This window comes from Aedes albopictus, chromosome 1 (genome assembly GCF_035046485.1).
Source record: "Aedes albopictus strain Foshan chromosome 1, AalbF5, whole genome shotgun sequence".
NCBI lineage: Eukaryota > Metazoa > Arthropoda > Insecta > Diptera > Culicidae > Aedes > Aedes albopictus.
In genome coordinates this window covers 335,294,925-335,309,373 of record NC_085136.1, presented here as the reverse complement: position 1 = coordinate 335,309,373, position 14,449 = coordinate 335,294,925, and the positions used below count along the sequence as shown (strand labels likewise).

The 14,449-nt window shown below is 41.1% G+C and overlaps 2 protein-coding genes and 1 long non-coding RNA gene across 3 annotated transcripts in view; 2 read left to right on the top strand and 1 right to left on the bottom strand.

Moving 5' to 3' along the window:
• The window catches only part of LOC134285824 (uncharacterized), a 392,906-nt gene that overhangs the window by 149,366 nt on the left and 229,091 nt on the right, over positions 1-14,449 (top strand). The gene's annotated exons all lie outside the window — the stretch shown is intronic.
• LOC109404039 (large ribosomal subunit protein mL37-like) lies at positions 2,572-4,141 on the bottom strand. Its single transcript, XM_029859749.2, has 2 exons — positions 3,480-4,141; positions 2,572-3,420 (listed from the first exon to the last, which is right to left on the bottom strand). The coding sequence occupies exons 1-2, from the start codon at positions 4,010-4,012 to the stop codon at positions 2,691-2,693; spliced, it is 1,263 nt and encodes a 420-aa protein (XP_029715609.2). The 5' UTR covers positions 4,013-4,141; the 3' UTR covers positions 2,572-2,690.
• On the top strand, positions 4,265-14,449 carry LOC134285822 (uncharacterized). Its single transcript, XR_009996777.1, has 3 exons — positions 4,265-4,418; positions 4,469-4,567; positions 14,416-14,449. It is a non-coding gene; the product is annotated as an uncharacterized LOC134285822 (long non-coding RNA).

Below are 14,449 nucleotides of genomic sequence, written 5' to 3'. Positions count from 1 at the left end.
GAAATTTTTTGAAGAAATTACAGGATAAACTTCTTTACAAATCTCGGGGGTAGCTCCTGCAGAAAATGTGTGAAAATCTCCATAAGAAATCCTTGTAGGAGCTCTAGAAGAAATTCCAGAAATAACTACTGTAGCAACTCTGGGAGAAATCGCGGAAAGATCTTCTGAGGAATTTCCAAGAGAATTCCCGCGAGAAACTCTAGGAGAAATTCCGTGTCAGCATCGCGCGATATCCTGAAAAAAAACTCTTGTGGAGATCTGAGGATAAGTCCTGGAAGAATACCAAGGAAAAGCAGGAGGAAATCCGGGAAAAAAAATCCACAGGAGACTCTGGGAGCAATACCTGTAGGATCCCGTTGAAAAACTCCAGGAGAATTCAGTCGGAATTCAAGAATCCTGGAAGATTCTCCAGGAAGAAGCTCCGGAAGGAATTCGACGAGGAAAACCAAGATAAATAGCGTGGAAAAATACGGAAGGAATCTTATGAGAAGTCCTGGGAGGCATTCCAAGAGGTATTTGTAAATAAGTTCCAGAAAGCAACCCTAAAGGAATTTCTGAAAAAAAACCTTTAGTGGAATTCTTAGAAAGATTTTAACTACCAGATTGTTCAGCGTCCACATAGGATTTACAGCTTCTTATTGGAGTATTGGAATATCTATTAGATCTAGGAGTTCTCCTCTTGTCCATCTAGCACAGTTATCAAGATTCCTTCTTGATTCAAGTTTTGAATAATAATCCGGAATAATTTTTAACGTCTTCACGGAACACAGTTGACAGTTTTTACTACAAACAATACATGTAGTGAAAGCTCATGCTCGAAAGTTCTACAAATTCGAAAACGTTTTATATCATACCAACAATGTAGTCAACTTTGAGCACTTTATTTCTGAGTATGTCAAAAAGTGGTAATGTTCGGTATTTGTTATTCATTTTATCCAATCTTTTATATTTTATCGGTAGTTTTCCAGATTTTTCCAGCTATCAGAAACCCTGAAACAGATGTTTTAAATACTGTTCCAACAGTATCGTAAAAGTTCGCGAAAAACACCGGGAAAATCAATGAAACAATCTCAGAAGAAATCCCAGGAAAAGCGCTTGAAAGGATCTCTAGATGAATCTCGGGGTGGTCTTTGAAGAAACCCTGGGAGAAATCAATGAAGGAATCCCGGATAGAAGTCCGGGAGAGATTTCCATAGAAATCCTGAGAGAAAACCCAGTAAGCATCCTGGAGAAATCTCTGACGCAACCTTGGGAACAACCCGCGAAAGAATCCTGGAAGTAATCTCGGTAGAAGTGCCTAAAGGAATGTCGGGAGCAGTTAATGAAGGAATCCTGGAAGGAATCCCTGATGAAATGCCAAAAAACATCCCTGAAAGAATCCTGAATGCATTATCTTACTAAATCTTCTTAGACATTCCTAACAGAATTCCAGAAAGAATTTCTAGTGGAATTCTTGACAGAATCCTGGAGAATTTCTGAAGAAATCTCTGGAAAAGTCCTTACGGAAAACCCGGGCAGGATCAATAAAGGTATCCCGGAAAGAATTTCGAAAGGAAAATCAGAGAAAAACACTGGAGGAATCCCGGGAAAACTGTTACAAAAAATCCATAAAAGAATCTTGATAGAAATCAATAAATTCCGGGAGGAATCTCTGAATAAATTCATAACGGAATCCATGATGGAAACATTGGAGAAACCTTTAACGGAAGCTTCGGTAGAAATATCAAAAGGAATTCCGGAAGAAATTCCTCAAAAAACAGGAGTAATTTCCTCAAATGAATTTCGGAAGGAATACCAGAAAGAATACCGAGAGGAGTCACGAGTGAAATTCTTAAACGAATCCCGGAAGAAAGCAATTAACGATGTCTGAAAGAACCCTGGGAGTATGTAATCTCTAAAAGAATCCCGAGAAGAATCCTTGAAAGAATTCCTGAATGAATAAGAATTTTCCATTCTTATTCCAAGGAAAATTGATGAATATATCCCGGGTGTTATCAATGAAGAACTAGAACCGGAAGAAAGCCCAGAAAGAATGCTGGAGGAATTCTTGATGGAATCTTTGAAACAGTCCAGACGGAATCCCGGTAGGAGTCAGCGAAGAAACTAAGTGAATACCGCGTGAATTCTTAGAAGTATCCCGGGAGAAATCAATGAATTATGAATTCATGGAGAATACTAGAAGAGTGCTTGAAATCTCCGAAGGAAACCCGGGAGGAATCCTCAATGGAATTCCAGAAAGAATTCCTGGAATAATCTCAGGATAAATCCCCACATAAACCCTGGGGAGGATTAATTGTAATTGTAATTGTTTTATTTATTCATAACGATAACCTATTGGATGTACCGTATATAAGGTCAAGGAAATTGCAGTTTGGATATTAAAACATTGTGACAATGTTTAATGTTAATACAAGAATCCCGAAAGGAAATCATTGGAATGCATTTGGAATTTATTTTGAATATTGAATGGGGACAAAATGTTCACTTACCGATTGCCAGTCCCAGCCCGTTCTCATAATTTCCTCTTCGTTGATGGAAGGTTCGGATGAAATGAATTATCTACACACGAAATTCACTATTCACTAATTCAGCATTATTATTTCAACTTCTTCTCTTCGTATGCCACATTTCCCACAATTCACTTTCACAACTTCCGAAACCCCTTGCTCTTCACCGCCACTACCACCACTCTAGCTACTTCCATAGAACACGGCCATATGCCGCAGCACTTCGCGATTGTAATCAACCAGCGCCGGTTTACCCACCCGATAGCCACACTCCGAGTAGAGGTCCATCCGCGGCTTCCGGAACCATAAGTTCCGACTTTGGCTGCTTTGGCCACCTTCCTCTGCCTTCAGGTCCAGCGTGTTGAGGTGGAAGATACTAAAGTGGAACCACTGGCTGTCGGTTTGCACCACCTGCACGTTGATGGGTGCCGGCAGGGCCTGCACGTCCTCCCCGTACAGCTGCCGGGCGCGGGCAGCCGCCACCGTGAAGGCTTTGATCATGGCCCGGGCTTCCTTTTGGTCGTCGGTTACGGGGGTTTCAAACATGTTCGCCACGGATTCGGGCGAGCAGTGCAGGAGTACTGTGTGCGGATGAGAGAACCGATACTGCCGGCTGATGGGATACTCGTTCTGCCACTCGTAGAAATGCGTGGTCGGGATGGTGACCGTTTCCTTGACGGGGTGGATGTCCGGCAGGGATTGATCCTGCGGACGGTAGACGGAGTTGTCCAGGGGTTTGATGGGAGCTGTGGAGGTGATGAAACTGTCCACTTTGAGCGAGAATTGGATCCGATCGAGGTCTTTAATGACGGGGACGATGAACTGTGTGTTGGCGATGATCTTCCGGTTGGAGGACACTTCCGGACCGAGGAAGCGCTCGCAGTGGGTCACCAGTTTGGAGAGGATTAGGCGACTGAAAAGAGGGAAATTGTTAATAATTCAGAGCATCCAACTATAAGAATCTTTACTCACTTCCTCTTCTCGTTGGAAATCCCGTACACCCGGGGAAACTTGAACGCCGGCCGTTCCGGATCCTTGACCAGCGCAGTCTTAACCTGCTCGGTGTCGAACACGAGCGCTGCCAGCACCGACTGCTGCATGGACCGATCCAGCGGGGTCGGAATCTTCATCTTGTCCAGCCGCTCCTCCACCCTCAAGGGCAGCTCATCATACACAACCGTATTGAGCAGAACCTGCGCTTGCCGGACACCCTCCAGCAGTACGTTCCGATCTCCATACAGGTAGCACTGGTCCCGCTTGTAAAGCGGATGATTCTCGTCCAACTGGACCTCCGGAGGCAATTGGCCCACCACTTGTACCCGCTGGCTCGGGTCGACTACCCGCCGTTCGCTGATCAGCTCGTTCGGATCCACCACCGGTATGCCGCGGTCGGCTAATTCCGCCTGGGCTCCCGTTTCCGCCGGAACGCGCTTGCCCTGGACGATCCAGTGCTTCTTGAAGTGGAACCCGATGTGCTGTCGGAGCAGAACCGCCGAGAAACGCATTCTGGTGGGATTTCCGTCGGAAAACTTTTGATTATTCCGTAAAATTCGCGAAGAACTTTTTTTTTCGTTGTTTTCGATTGAATAACGCGGACACGAGTTTTTGACAGCAGTCGTCGACTTCGGGCGTTCGACCGAGTTCGGCACTTTTACTCGCGGTTCGTTTTGTCTTTTCGTTCGTAACAAGAAATTTCCACCGGCGTGGATCAAGGTTTGTTCAAGGGTACAGGTAAGGTATACCCAAAAAAGGGGAATATTAAAAATTTGGAGATGGCACCACTGCCGGAATGTTTATGTTTTGCTGAAGACGCAAAAATAAAGGTTTCGGAACCAAAGGATTTCCGGTTCAGCCAGGATGTGTCCTAGAATCTGCTCTATTTGTAGGAATAGCGCCTCAAAACTCATAACGGTACGTTAAACTCTGACGTGAGTATATGTTCATCAGTCGTTCTCTTACAGCATCATTTGTGCGAATGCTGCTCGGAACGGTTCCTGATTAAATCCGGCGGAACAGTAACCGGTTCTAGCGATGAAGGCTGTCTGGAGCAGAAACCTGGGGTGAGTGTCTTATTTGTTACTTTTGATCTTCAGAAGAATTCCGGAAATATTTGGGATCCTTTTCTGGAATGATCCCGTAGGGATTCTAGGGCCTCTTCCGGAAGGATTTCAGAACTGTTTGCGTAAAAATTGGAATCATTTCCGGAAATATTCCGGAACCATTTTTGAATGTTTTAAAAAGTATTTTCGCGTGAATTCCGGTAAGACTTTGGAATCATTTCCCGGTGAACTCCGAAACCATTTCTTGTTAAATTCTACTTCCGGAAGCAAGCTAGAACTATCAGGGAAAATATATATACCACTTCCGGAATGTATGTGATAAAATCCGTAATGATTTCAGGACAATTTCCGAAAAAGATCCAATACCTTTTATAGAAGGCTTCTGGAATAAGTTCGGAATGGATACCGGAGCCATTCTCAAAAAGAATCAAGAAACCATTTCCGGAGAAGGATTTCGGTATCATTTCCGGAAAATATTTAATGCCATTATAGAAGGCTTCCGGAAAGATTCCGGAGCCATTCCCGGAAGGAATCAAAAATCCATTTCCGGAGACCTCCGGATCATTTACGGAAGGATTCCGAAACTATTTCCTGAAAAAGGAAATGGAATGGATTGTACTCCGGAAACATTCGTGGAACCATATCTTTGGGATTTTTCTAAAAGTATTTTCTCGGGAATTTCGGTAAGATTTTGGAACCATTTCCGGGTGAACTCCGGAACTATTCCATATTGAATTCTACTTCCGAAAGCAAGCTAGAACTAGAATTATCATAGATAGCAGAACAATTGCCAGAAAGAATCAAGAAACCATTTCCGGAGAAGGATTCCGGGATCATTTTCGAAAGGAATGTGATGAAATTCGTGGGATTTCAGGATCATTTTCGGAAAAGATTCAATGCCATTATAGAAGGGTTCCGGAGCAATTTTCGGAAAGATTCCGGAGCCATTCCTGGAAGAAATCAAGAATCCATTTCCGGAGACATTCGAATCATTTACTTAAGTATTCCGAAATTATTTCCTGAAAAAGGGAATTGGAACGGATTGGACTCCGGAACCATTCGCGGAAAGCTTGAATAGCCACTTTCGAGGCCACTTCAGGAAGCAATCCGTATCTATTTCTCGACAAATTTTCGTAAGCATACCAGAATCCTTCCCGGAATAACTGTAAGGCAACATCCACAAGAATTCATGAGCTATTTTTAAGATTTTGGAACCATTTCCGGGAGCATTGCGAAACCATTCCCGGATAAATTTTGGAAGTTTTTCCGATAATTCCGTAACCATATTCTGGAAAATTTCCAGAAGAATTCCGAGACTATTTCTGGCAGGATTCCGGAAGATTTGTGAAATCATTTATGGGAGAATTACGGCTTCATTTTTTTCGAAGATTTCTAAACCTTTTTCATAGAGATTTTACAGCCATTTCCGGAAAAAATCTGGTACCTTTTTCCAGAAGAATCTGGGATCATTTTCAGAAAAAAAAAAACATGAGAATCTTTTCCGTAAGGGTTTTGAGAAAGGGCATCATTTCAGGACTCCGGAAACATTTACGTAAAGGATTTCGGGTCCGTTTCCGGAAGGATTTCGAAACCATTTCCGGGAAAATTCCGGTACAAGGGTCACTCCCGGAAGGAAATCGGCACTGTTTTCGAAGCGATTTTGGAATCATTTTCGGAAATGTTCTGGAACCGTTTCCGCAAGGGCTCCGAAACCATTTCTGAAAGACTTTCGAGATAATTCCGGATAATTTACGAAAATAGTTTGCATTAATTTCTTAAAGAAATCCGGAATTATTTCCTGAAGAATTTCCGGAAGAATTTTGTATGCGTAGAATTTAGAATCATTTCCAGAAGTACTCCGGAACCATTTTTGGAAGTATTCAAAAAGTATTTTCGCAAGAATTCCGGTAAGATTTTCGAACCATTTCCGGGTGAACGACGGAATCATCCCTAATAAATTCTACTTCCAGAAGTAAGCTATAACTATCAGTAAAAATATATTGTAACGACTTTCGGAAGGAATGTGATGAAAGCTGTAATGATTTCTTGACCATTTCCGGAAAAGATCTAATACCATTTATAGAAAGCTTCCGGAATAAGTTCCGAATATATATCGGAGCTATTCTCGGAAAGAATCAAGAAACCACTTCCGGAGAAGGATTCCGGGATTATTTTTGAAAGGAATGTAGGAATTCGTAGGAATTCCGGGATAATTTCCGGAAAATATTCAATGCCATTATAGAAGGATTCCGAAGCAATTTCCGGAAAGATTCCAGAGCCATTTCCGGAAAGAATCAAAAATCCATTTCCGGAGACCTCCGAATCATTAACAGAAGGATTCCGAAACTATTTCCTGGAAAAAGAAATGGAATGGATTGGACTCCGGAAACATTCGTGGAACGATTGCATAAAGGCCACTTCAGGAAGCAATCCGTATCTATTTCTCGACAAATAATCTGAAGCATACCAGAATCCTTCCCGGAATAACTCTAAGGCAACTTCCATAAGGAATCCTGAGCTATTTTTTTAAGATTTTGGAACCACTTCCAGTAGCATAGCAAAACCATTCGCAGAAAGAATCCGGAAGGGAATCGGAACTGTTTTCGGAATGAAGCTGGAATAATTTTCGGAAATATTCTGCAACCGTTTCCGCAAGGATTCCAAAACAATTTTTCGGATAATTCCGGAACCATATTCTGGAAAATTCAAAGAATTATTCCGAGACTATTTCTGGCAGGATTCCGAAATCATTTCCGGAAGATTTGTGAAATCGTGTATGGGAGAATTACGGCTTTATTTTTTCGAAGATTTCTAAACCTTTTTTATAGAGATTTTACAGCCATTTCCGGAAAAAAAATGTACCTTTTCCAGAAGAATCCGTGAGGGTTGTGAGAAAGGGCATCATTTCGGGACTCCGGAACTATTTACATAAAGCATTCCGGGACCGTTTCCGGAAGAATTGCGAAACCATTTCCTATAAAACTCCGGTAAAAGGGTCACTCCCGGAAGGAAATCCAAATTTGTTTTTATGGAATCATTTTTGTAAATGTTCTGGAACCGTTTCGAAACCATTTCTGAAAAAAAATTCGAGACAATTGCATATTTTTACGGAAGCATTTTGCAACAATAACTTGAAAAAATTCGGAACCATTTTCTGAAGAATTTCCGAAAGAATTCGGAACCTATTTCTGGCAAGATTCCGAAATAGATTTGGGAAAAGATGTGAAGCTTTTGCTGTAAACATTTTAGAATAATTTCTGGAAGGATTGCGGAATAACGATTGCAACGATTCCAGGACCTTTTTCAGAGAAATTTTACAGCCATTTCCGGTAAAATCCGATATTATTTCCGGAAGGAATCCGGAACCATTTTTAGATAGATTCTGAATTTATTTGTAGAAAAATAAGATGATCATTTATTTCCGGCAGGAGAAATAATTTCACTTCGGACTCCGGAACCATTTCCGTGAAGGATTTCAGGACCGTTTCTGTAATGATTTTGGAACCAGTTTTAGAAAAAAATAAATAAATTCCAACGCTATTTCTGATAGGGTTCTGGAAGGATTCCTGAATCGTGTTGAAAAGGATTCTGAGACCATTTCCGCAAAGACCTGAAGATTCGAAAACTTCCGAGAGCTAAAAAGGAAGAACTTCAAACTACATACATACATACATTTATTTGTTCCACATCATTAAGACAAGACATAATCAACAATAGTACGCCACAATACTCGGTTTGTGGCTGCCGCTCTCCATCCTCGGTCACGCCCAGAGCGTTAATGATTAATCATAAATTTAATCATGATTAATGATTAATGATTAAGATTAATCAAAAATCATTAATCATAATCACTAAAATTTCTTATTTAATCATTAATCATTAATCTTAATCACACTGATTTCGCAATTTATTCATTAATCAGTAATCATAATCATAAGAAAAAATAATTAATCAATCATTAATCATTCATCATCAAAAAATGATTCATCATATAAAAAATTTGATCCAACTAGAATTGGACCAAATGCTGTTCTAAGTATGATTCTTTTTTCAAAAATCTCCCAGACAAAGTAACTTTTACTTTTGAAACTTCAAAAATATTTTTAGCATCAAATACCTTTAAATCATTTAAAGTTTTTGTGATTGATTAATCATGCTTAATCATGATTTTTAATCAATGAGCCGTTTTTAATCAATAATCATAATCAATAATCACAGATAAAAACAATTTTAATCAATAATCATAATCTTTAATCATCCTAAAAATCAAATTAATCATTAATCATAATCAATAATCACCGAAATTAGAATTTTAATCATCAATGATTAATCATGATTAAAAATTTTGTTAATCATGAACGCTCTGGTCACGCCCAATGCTCGCCAAGTCACGCTCCACCTGGTCCGCCCATCGTGCTCTCTGCGCTCCACGCCTTCTTGTGCCAACCGGATCCGTTGCAAACACCAGCTTTGCAGGGTTGTTGTCCGGCATTCTTGCAACATGCCCTGCCCACCGTATCCTTCCGGCTTTGGCCACCTTCTGGATGCTGGGTTCGCCGTAAAGTGCAGCGAGCTCGTGGTTCATCCTTCTCCGCCACACACCGTTCTCCTGCACACCGCCGAAGATCGTTCTTAGCACGCGTCGCTCGAAAACTTCAAACTAATTCTTTTTGAAAATTCAATTTTGTGAAAGATTCCGAAAAAAAATCTTCATGATTCTGAACAATCCTCGGCAAGATTCTAGATTTTCACAAACTTAATCCAGCCTGTATCTAGAGTATGCTGTCTAAATTTTCTAAAGATTCTGACTGATTCCGACGAGGATTTAAAATATAGTTCCTTTTGTTCACTGTTGTTCCCTTGAGTCCTTCCGGTTACACCTTCAAGAGGTAAGCGATACCGCAAAAAATCTATCCTAGAACATGCGGGGAAGCGGTGCACACTTCCAGAACAGGTGTACTCTTCCTTGAAGCCAAAGACGTCGCAGATTTACTGCTAGGAGGCATCTGCAGCGGAAGCAAACATTTTAAAAGATTCATCGGATTTCCGAGGCGTTGTTGGTAAGCTACCTGTCGAATGAGTTCCTCTTGATTGTCCAGAAGAAGGCAGCCATGAAGGAGATATGGACCAATCTTCAAACGGCCTACATGAAGCAGTTCGTGGTGAGCTAAACTATAATCAGGAAGCACTGCTGTGGTGGAATACTGAATCACAGACAAACACACGTAACACCTTGAACGATGTTCATGGAAATACATCGCCCAGCTCACACTACCATCATCTGGTGAAAAAGTGGCACGAATCACTGCCCTGATAAAAAAGATCATAGAGATACAACAGAATGCATTGTTACAATACGCTGAAATGAATGGTAGTTTCCATTAATTCAATTGTTTAAAACGATAGAGTAACAACAGACTCTATTGTTTTCCACCATAGCATGTATTGTAAATGTCACTTTTACAATAGAAAATGGGGGTTGTTATGTATCTTTACCATAAAAAAAATCCAAATTTTCTGGAGCAAATTGAGTCAACTACCATACAATTTATAGTGTTTTTATTATTGAAATCTCTAGTGCCATAGATTTTATTGTTCACGTATTGTAGTTTCAGTAGAGCATTTTCAGCAGGAAAATAAGTACACAATATAATTTGTTGTTGAACAGTCAAATTTATCATTATTTAATGGTAGTTTATGGTGATTCTATTGGAAATTTTTATCAGGGGTGTTGTGCAATATCGTCAACAGAAGGCAGTAGTGTGAAATGTCAAACGCATAGAAAAACGATGCGCGCGCCTCTGGCTGTGAAAGCCACAACTATGAAAATTTAAAATGATCGTTAAAAGCGTGGTCGATGGAAATTTCGCAAGTGTTACGTCTGTTTGTCTGTGACTGAATCAAACGATGCATAACCTTTAGGCCCTTGATCAGCCTAACAACTTTACCGAAAACATCAATTCTCAAAGTAATCAGGATCTTGACAAATATAGGAAGCAAATTTCGACAGTGTTACGTCTGTTTGTCTCTGATTTCACTTCGTTTCGCCCCTGTTACGTGAGAATGTAGCTTGCGAACCCCTGTGCATTGTCGGAGTTGGTTGTCTATACATGTGTATTGTTTTATACTTCGTGTTTTCTGTCAGTCCCGTTCTGTCAAATATGTCACACAATAGAATAAGTGAAAACAAGGCACAGAATGGGCGCGTATAGCCCATACATGCTCTGTTCTCAACAGCCTCACTCATTGTCAATTTACTTTCACACAGTGAGCAGAACAAATAACGCAGTGTGTAATGGCAAACTGCTCTCTGCGTGTGAGTTTGCTTACTGCGTTCTTTTTATTTCTCATTGCGTAGCCACCTGCTCTTTGCGCTTTGCCTTTAGGGTGAATATATAACGAAGCCACACCTCTAATTTTCAAGAGCACAAATCTGAGGAACCAAAAGACGGATTGCGCTGAAAAGTTGATCGATTGGTGATACGCTGGTGGTGACTAATCGATCAACTTTTCAGCGCAAACCGACTCTCGGTTCTTCAGATTTGTGCTTATGAAATTTCGAGGTGTGGCTTCGTTATATATTCACCTTAGAAACTGCGCATCGCGCGCAGTGAGTGAGGAAATGCCAGCCCTGGGAAGCAGTTGATTATTGGAACTTGATCAGCAGGATTGTGTTCTCCGGAAAGGAAAGATTGTTATAACGGTTGAACCAGCGGGAAAGAAACGCTAGTTTTGCCAAGCTAAAATATCCAAAAAAAGGCGAATAAAGACTAAAAAAACGGTAAACACGCAAAAGTGTTGGCTGTTTGCAGTTCAGAAGAAATTTTTCGGCCTGCATGAGAAATTCCTCGACTAAAACGCCCAAGAAACCTATTTCTTTGATCGCAGTACGCAATTGCGAAGGAATGACAATTCAAAATGCAGCCTGTGTGGAATGTTTTTGACAGGAATCATTCAAGGAATTTCTTGAGAGATTGCATTTGAACATGAAACTGGGCTCAAAGCCCAGTTTCGTGTTCAAAAGGAATCGGTCAAGAAATTTCTTGACCGATTGCTGTGACTACCATTTGATTTGTTATTTCTTCGGAACTGCGTATTGCAATCGAAGAAAAACGGTTTCTTCGGTCGATTCAGGCAACATGCAACAAGATAGACCGAAAATTGCTTCTAAATTGCAAACAGCTCTTAGGATTGAATTGGAGACATTCAGATGAGAGGGGGTGAAAAGTGGACTCACAGACAAGCAGACGTAACACTCTGACATTTTCCATCGTACACCGATTTAACAGGCTATTTAAAAATTTAATAGTTGGCCAACTGCCCACCCGTGACGCTCGCATCGTTATTGTTTGAGTTTGACGTTTGCTCACTACCGCCACCTAGTTGATGGTCGGCCAAACTCAACCCTTTTAGTATTGGGCGAATAGGTTTCCGGGACTATGATTTGAATCGAAATATGTTCCAAGTGTTACGTCTGTTTGTCTGTGGTGGACTCATAGGATCAGTTCACTAATTACCACCCTGGTTACCAGGATGTTGTTAGACCCTATCAACTATATACTGGAAATCTTAGTACTATTAAACCAACCTTGGAAATAAACACACGTCTTTCTCTAAAGGAGCAAACTTTCAGAAATTATTGTATCGCCTGTTCGTTGAAGTCGACATTGCGGATTTGTTGATGAAGGAGGCACCTATAGCGGAAGCAAAAATATGAACTGACAGACCGGATATCCAAAGCGTTGTTAGTAAGCTGCCTTTTGGATGAGGTTCTTGAGAAAAAAGTTGAAGTTCTCCGGAACGATGCTAGCGAAGAATGATCTGGTGTCGCAGCTCTCCTTGACGCTGCCGGATTCTCTCGGTTCTTTGATCACGGTCTTGGAGAACGTAGCGGAAAATGACTTGACTTGATTCTGGACCTCGTCAAACAACGTTTCACCGCGCACTTCCGAGGCGGCCTGTACGAACTTGGGCAGTCGTAGATATTAATATATAACTTATGGCGTCGTCGGCTCGGGCATATCGGCCAACGCGGATTGCAGACCATGACCCGTAAAGGAATGCTTAAAGGTAGATACGTAGAGCCATGTACATGTAAGATCGATTTCTGTGACACCTGTATACAAGCCAAGCGTTTGACTACAAGAGTTTCATGTGAATTTTAAAGGAGGATATGCCATGTAAAACCCGGTGAAGCAATCCAGGATTATATCGTGAGCTTCTGGGAACATTATCTCTATGTGATCATGTATTCCAGGCCTGATCTGCTTCCCCGTCGTGTTCCTAGGCCGAAACCAGAACCCAGCAAGCACACACTGGTATTGCCTCAAGCGGGTAGTTAGATGTTTGAAAGGCACGAAAACGAATCATTCAAAGTTTGATCGTGATGACAGAACTCTTGGTCGGATATGCTGACGCGAACTTAGCGTCGGGTGCAATAGACAGCATGTCAGTTAGCGGCTATCTACATATTTACCGTATTTGGACATGCTGTATCGTGGTGAAGTAAGAAGCAAGTAGCAGCGACTACATCCTCCTTGAGTTCTGCTCTTTAGGTGTTGCTGGGTGTCGGAAGTCATCTGAAGCAGCTGTGCCAAGGCCTAGGATTAGCCGATTGAAAGGGCGTAGTAGGGAATCGGACGTCGCTTTCCCAACATGATTGCATTGTTAAGAGCCCCTAGCAACAATCCACTACCAGCTAGTAAAAAATGCAAGCCTGGGTCATTCCTCAATCAAACTCCGTGTCATTATGTATGTATGTATGTATGTTTATTCGTAACGGTAACCTATTAGTACAATACTTTATCTTAGGTCAAGGAAACTGATTTTAGGAAAATTAACATGTAGGAATGAATAGAGCCAGAACGTACAAGTAAACAAATTAAGTAATTATAGTTTCCTTTGTTCATTGGAGATCCACCGAGTGTTTATTCTCCCCGAAGAGTCACCGTTTACACCTTCAAGATTCTGCACGAATCTGGTGGGAGATTGAGTGGGAAACCTGCAGATAACTGCACGACTCCTGTGGAGGAATCTGCCTGAGTCGTAGGAAGCCTATATAAATGATTCTGGCCGAATATTGCATAGGATAGCCTGAATCACGTGAAAGTGAAGGATTCTGCTCTGCAGGAATCTTCGGATTCGGCTTAAATGCTACAGGGGACTCTATCTGAAACCTATGGAGAATATGTACTGATTGTATATTGTTAAGAATTCTGCCTGAATATTGTGAAAAAAAACTGTTTTAATACTGTGGAGAATTCAGCCTGAGTCTGGAGGAGGATTATTCCAAAATCTTTTGAAGGATCCTTCTTAAATACAATGGATGACCCTACCTAAATCCTGCGAGAGCTTTACATGAATTATATGGCTGATTTTGCATGAGATGACAGTAATCATCCCTTGGATCATCCTGTAAAAAAATCAAATCTGAAAAAGTTCCTGTAGCAACTGAGCCTTGTCGACTGAGGGGCGACACTAATTTTCCCAAGCCACAAAACTTCTGTGGATTTTAAAATACCGTTTTTTTTTGCTTTTTTTTGGTATTTCGACTTGCCAAACTAGTGTCGTCCATCCCCCCTTCTACCGAATAAATCTCAAAGAGATCCTATCGAAAGATTTTGATGGGGAATCCGGCAGAATCTTCTTTGAAGTGATACCACCCAAGAATGCTGGGGAAGTTCTGCCGAGAGACTAAAGGAATTCTGCTGATGAGTTTTGAATCTGGCGGTTAGTCTATATACATTTTAAAACAAAAATCCTGTCGAAGGATTCTGAAGACGTTATGACAAAGTAAACTTAGATTCTCAGAGGAAAAGCCTGCATTTATTGTATTTTTTTATCAACAGCTTTTAGACGAAACTGGAGACGTTCTTGGTTTAC

What these genes read in the sequence shown, in the direction of transcription:
- LOC109404039 (XM_029859749.2), bottom strand. Translation starts at nt 4,012, where the DNA reads ATGCGTTTCTCGGCGGTTCTGCTCCGACAGCACATCGGGTTCCACTTC. An exon ending in ATTTCCAACGAGAAGAGGAA is followed by an intron (nt 3,421 to 3,479) that starts GTGAGTAAAGAT and finishes CCCTCTTTTCAG; the next exon opens with TCGCCTAATCCTCTCCAAAC.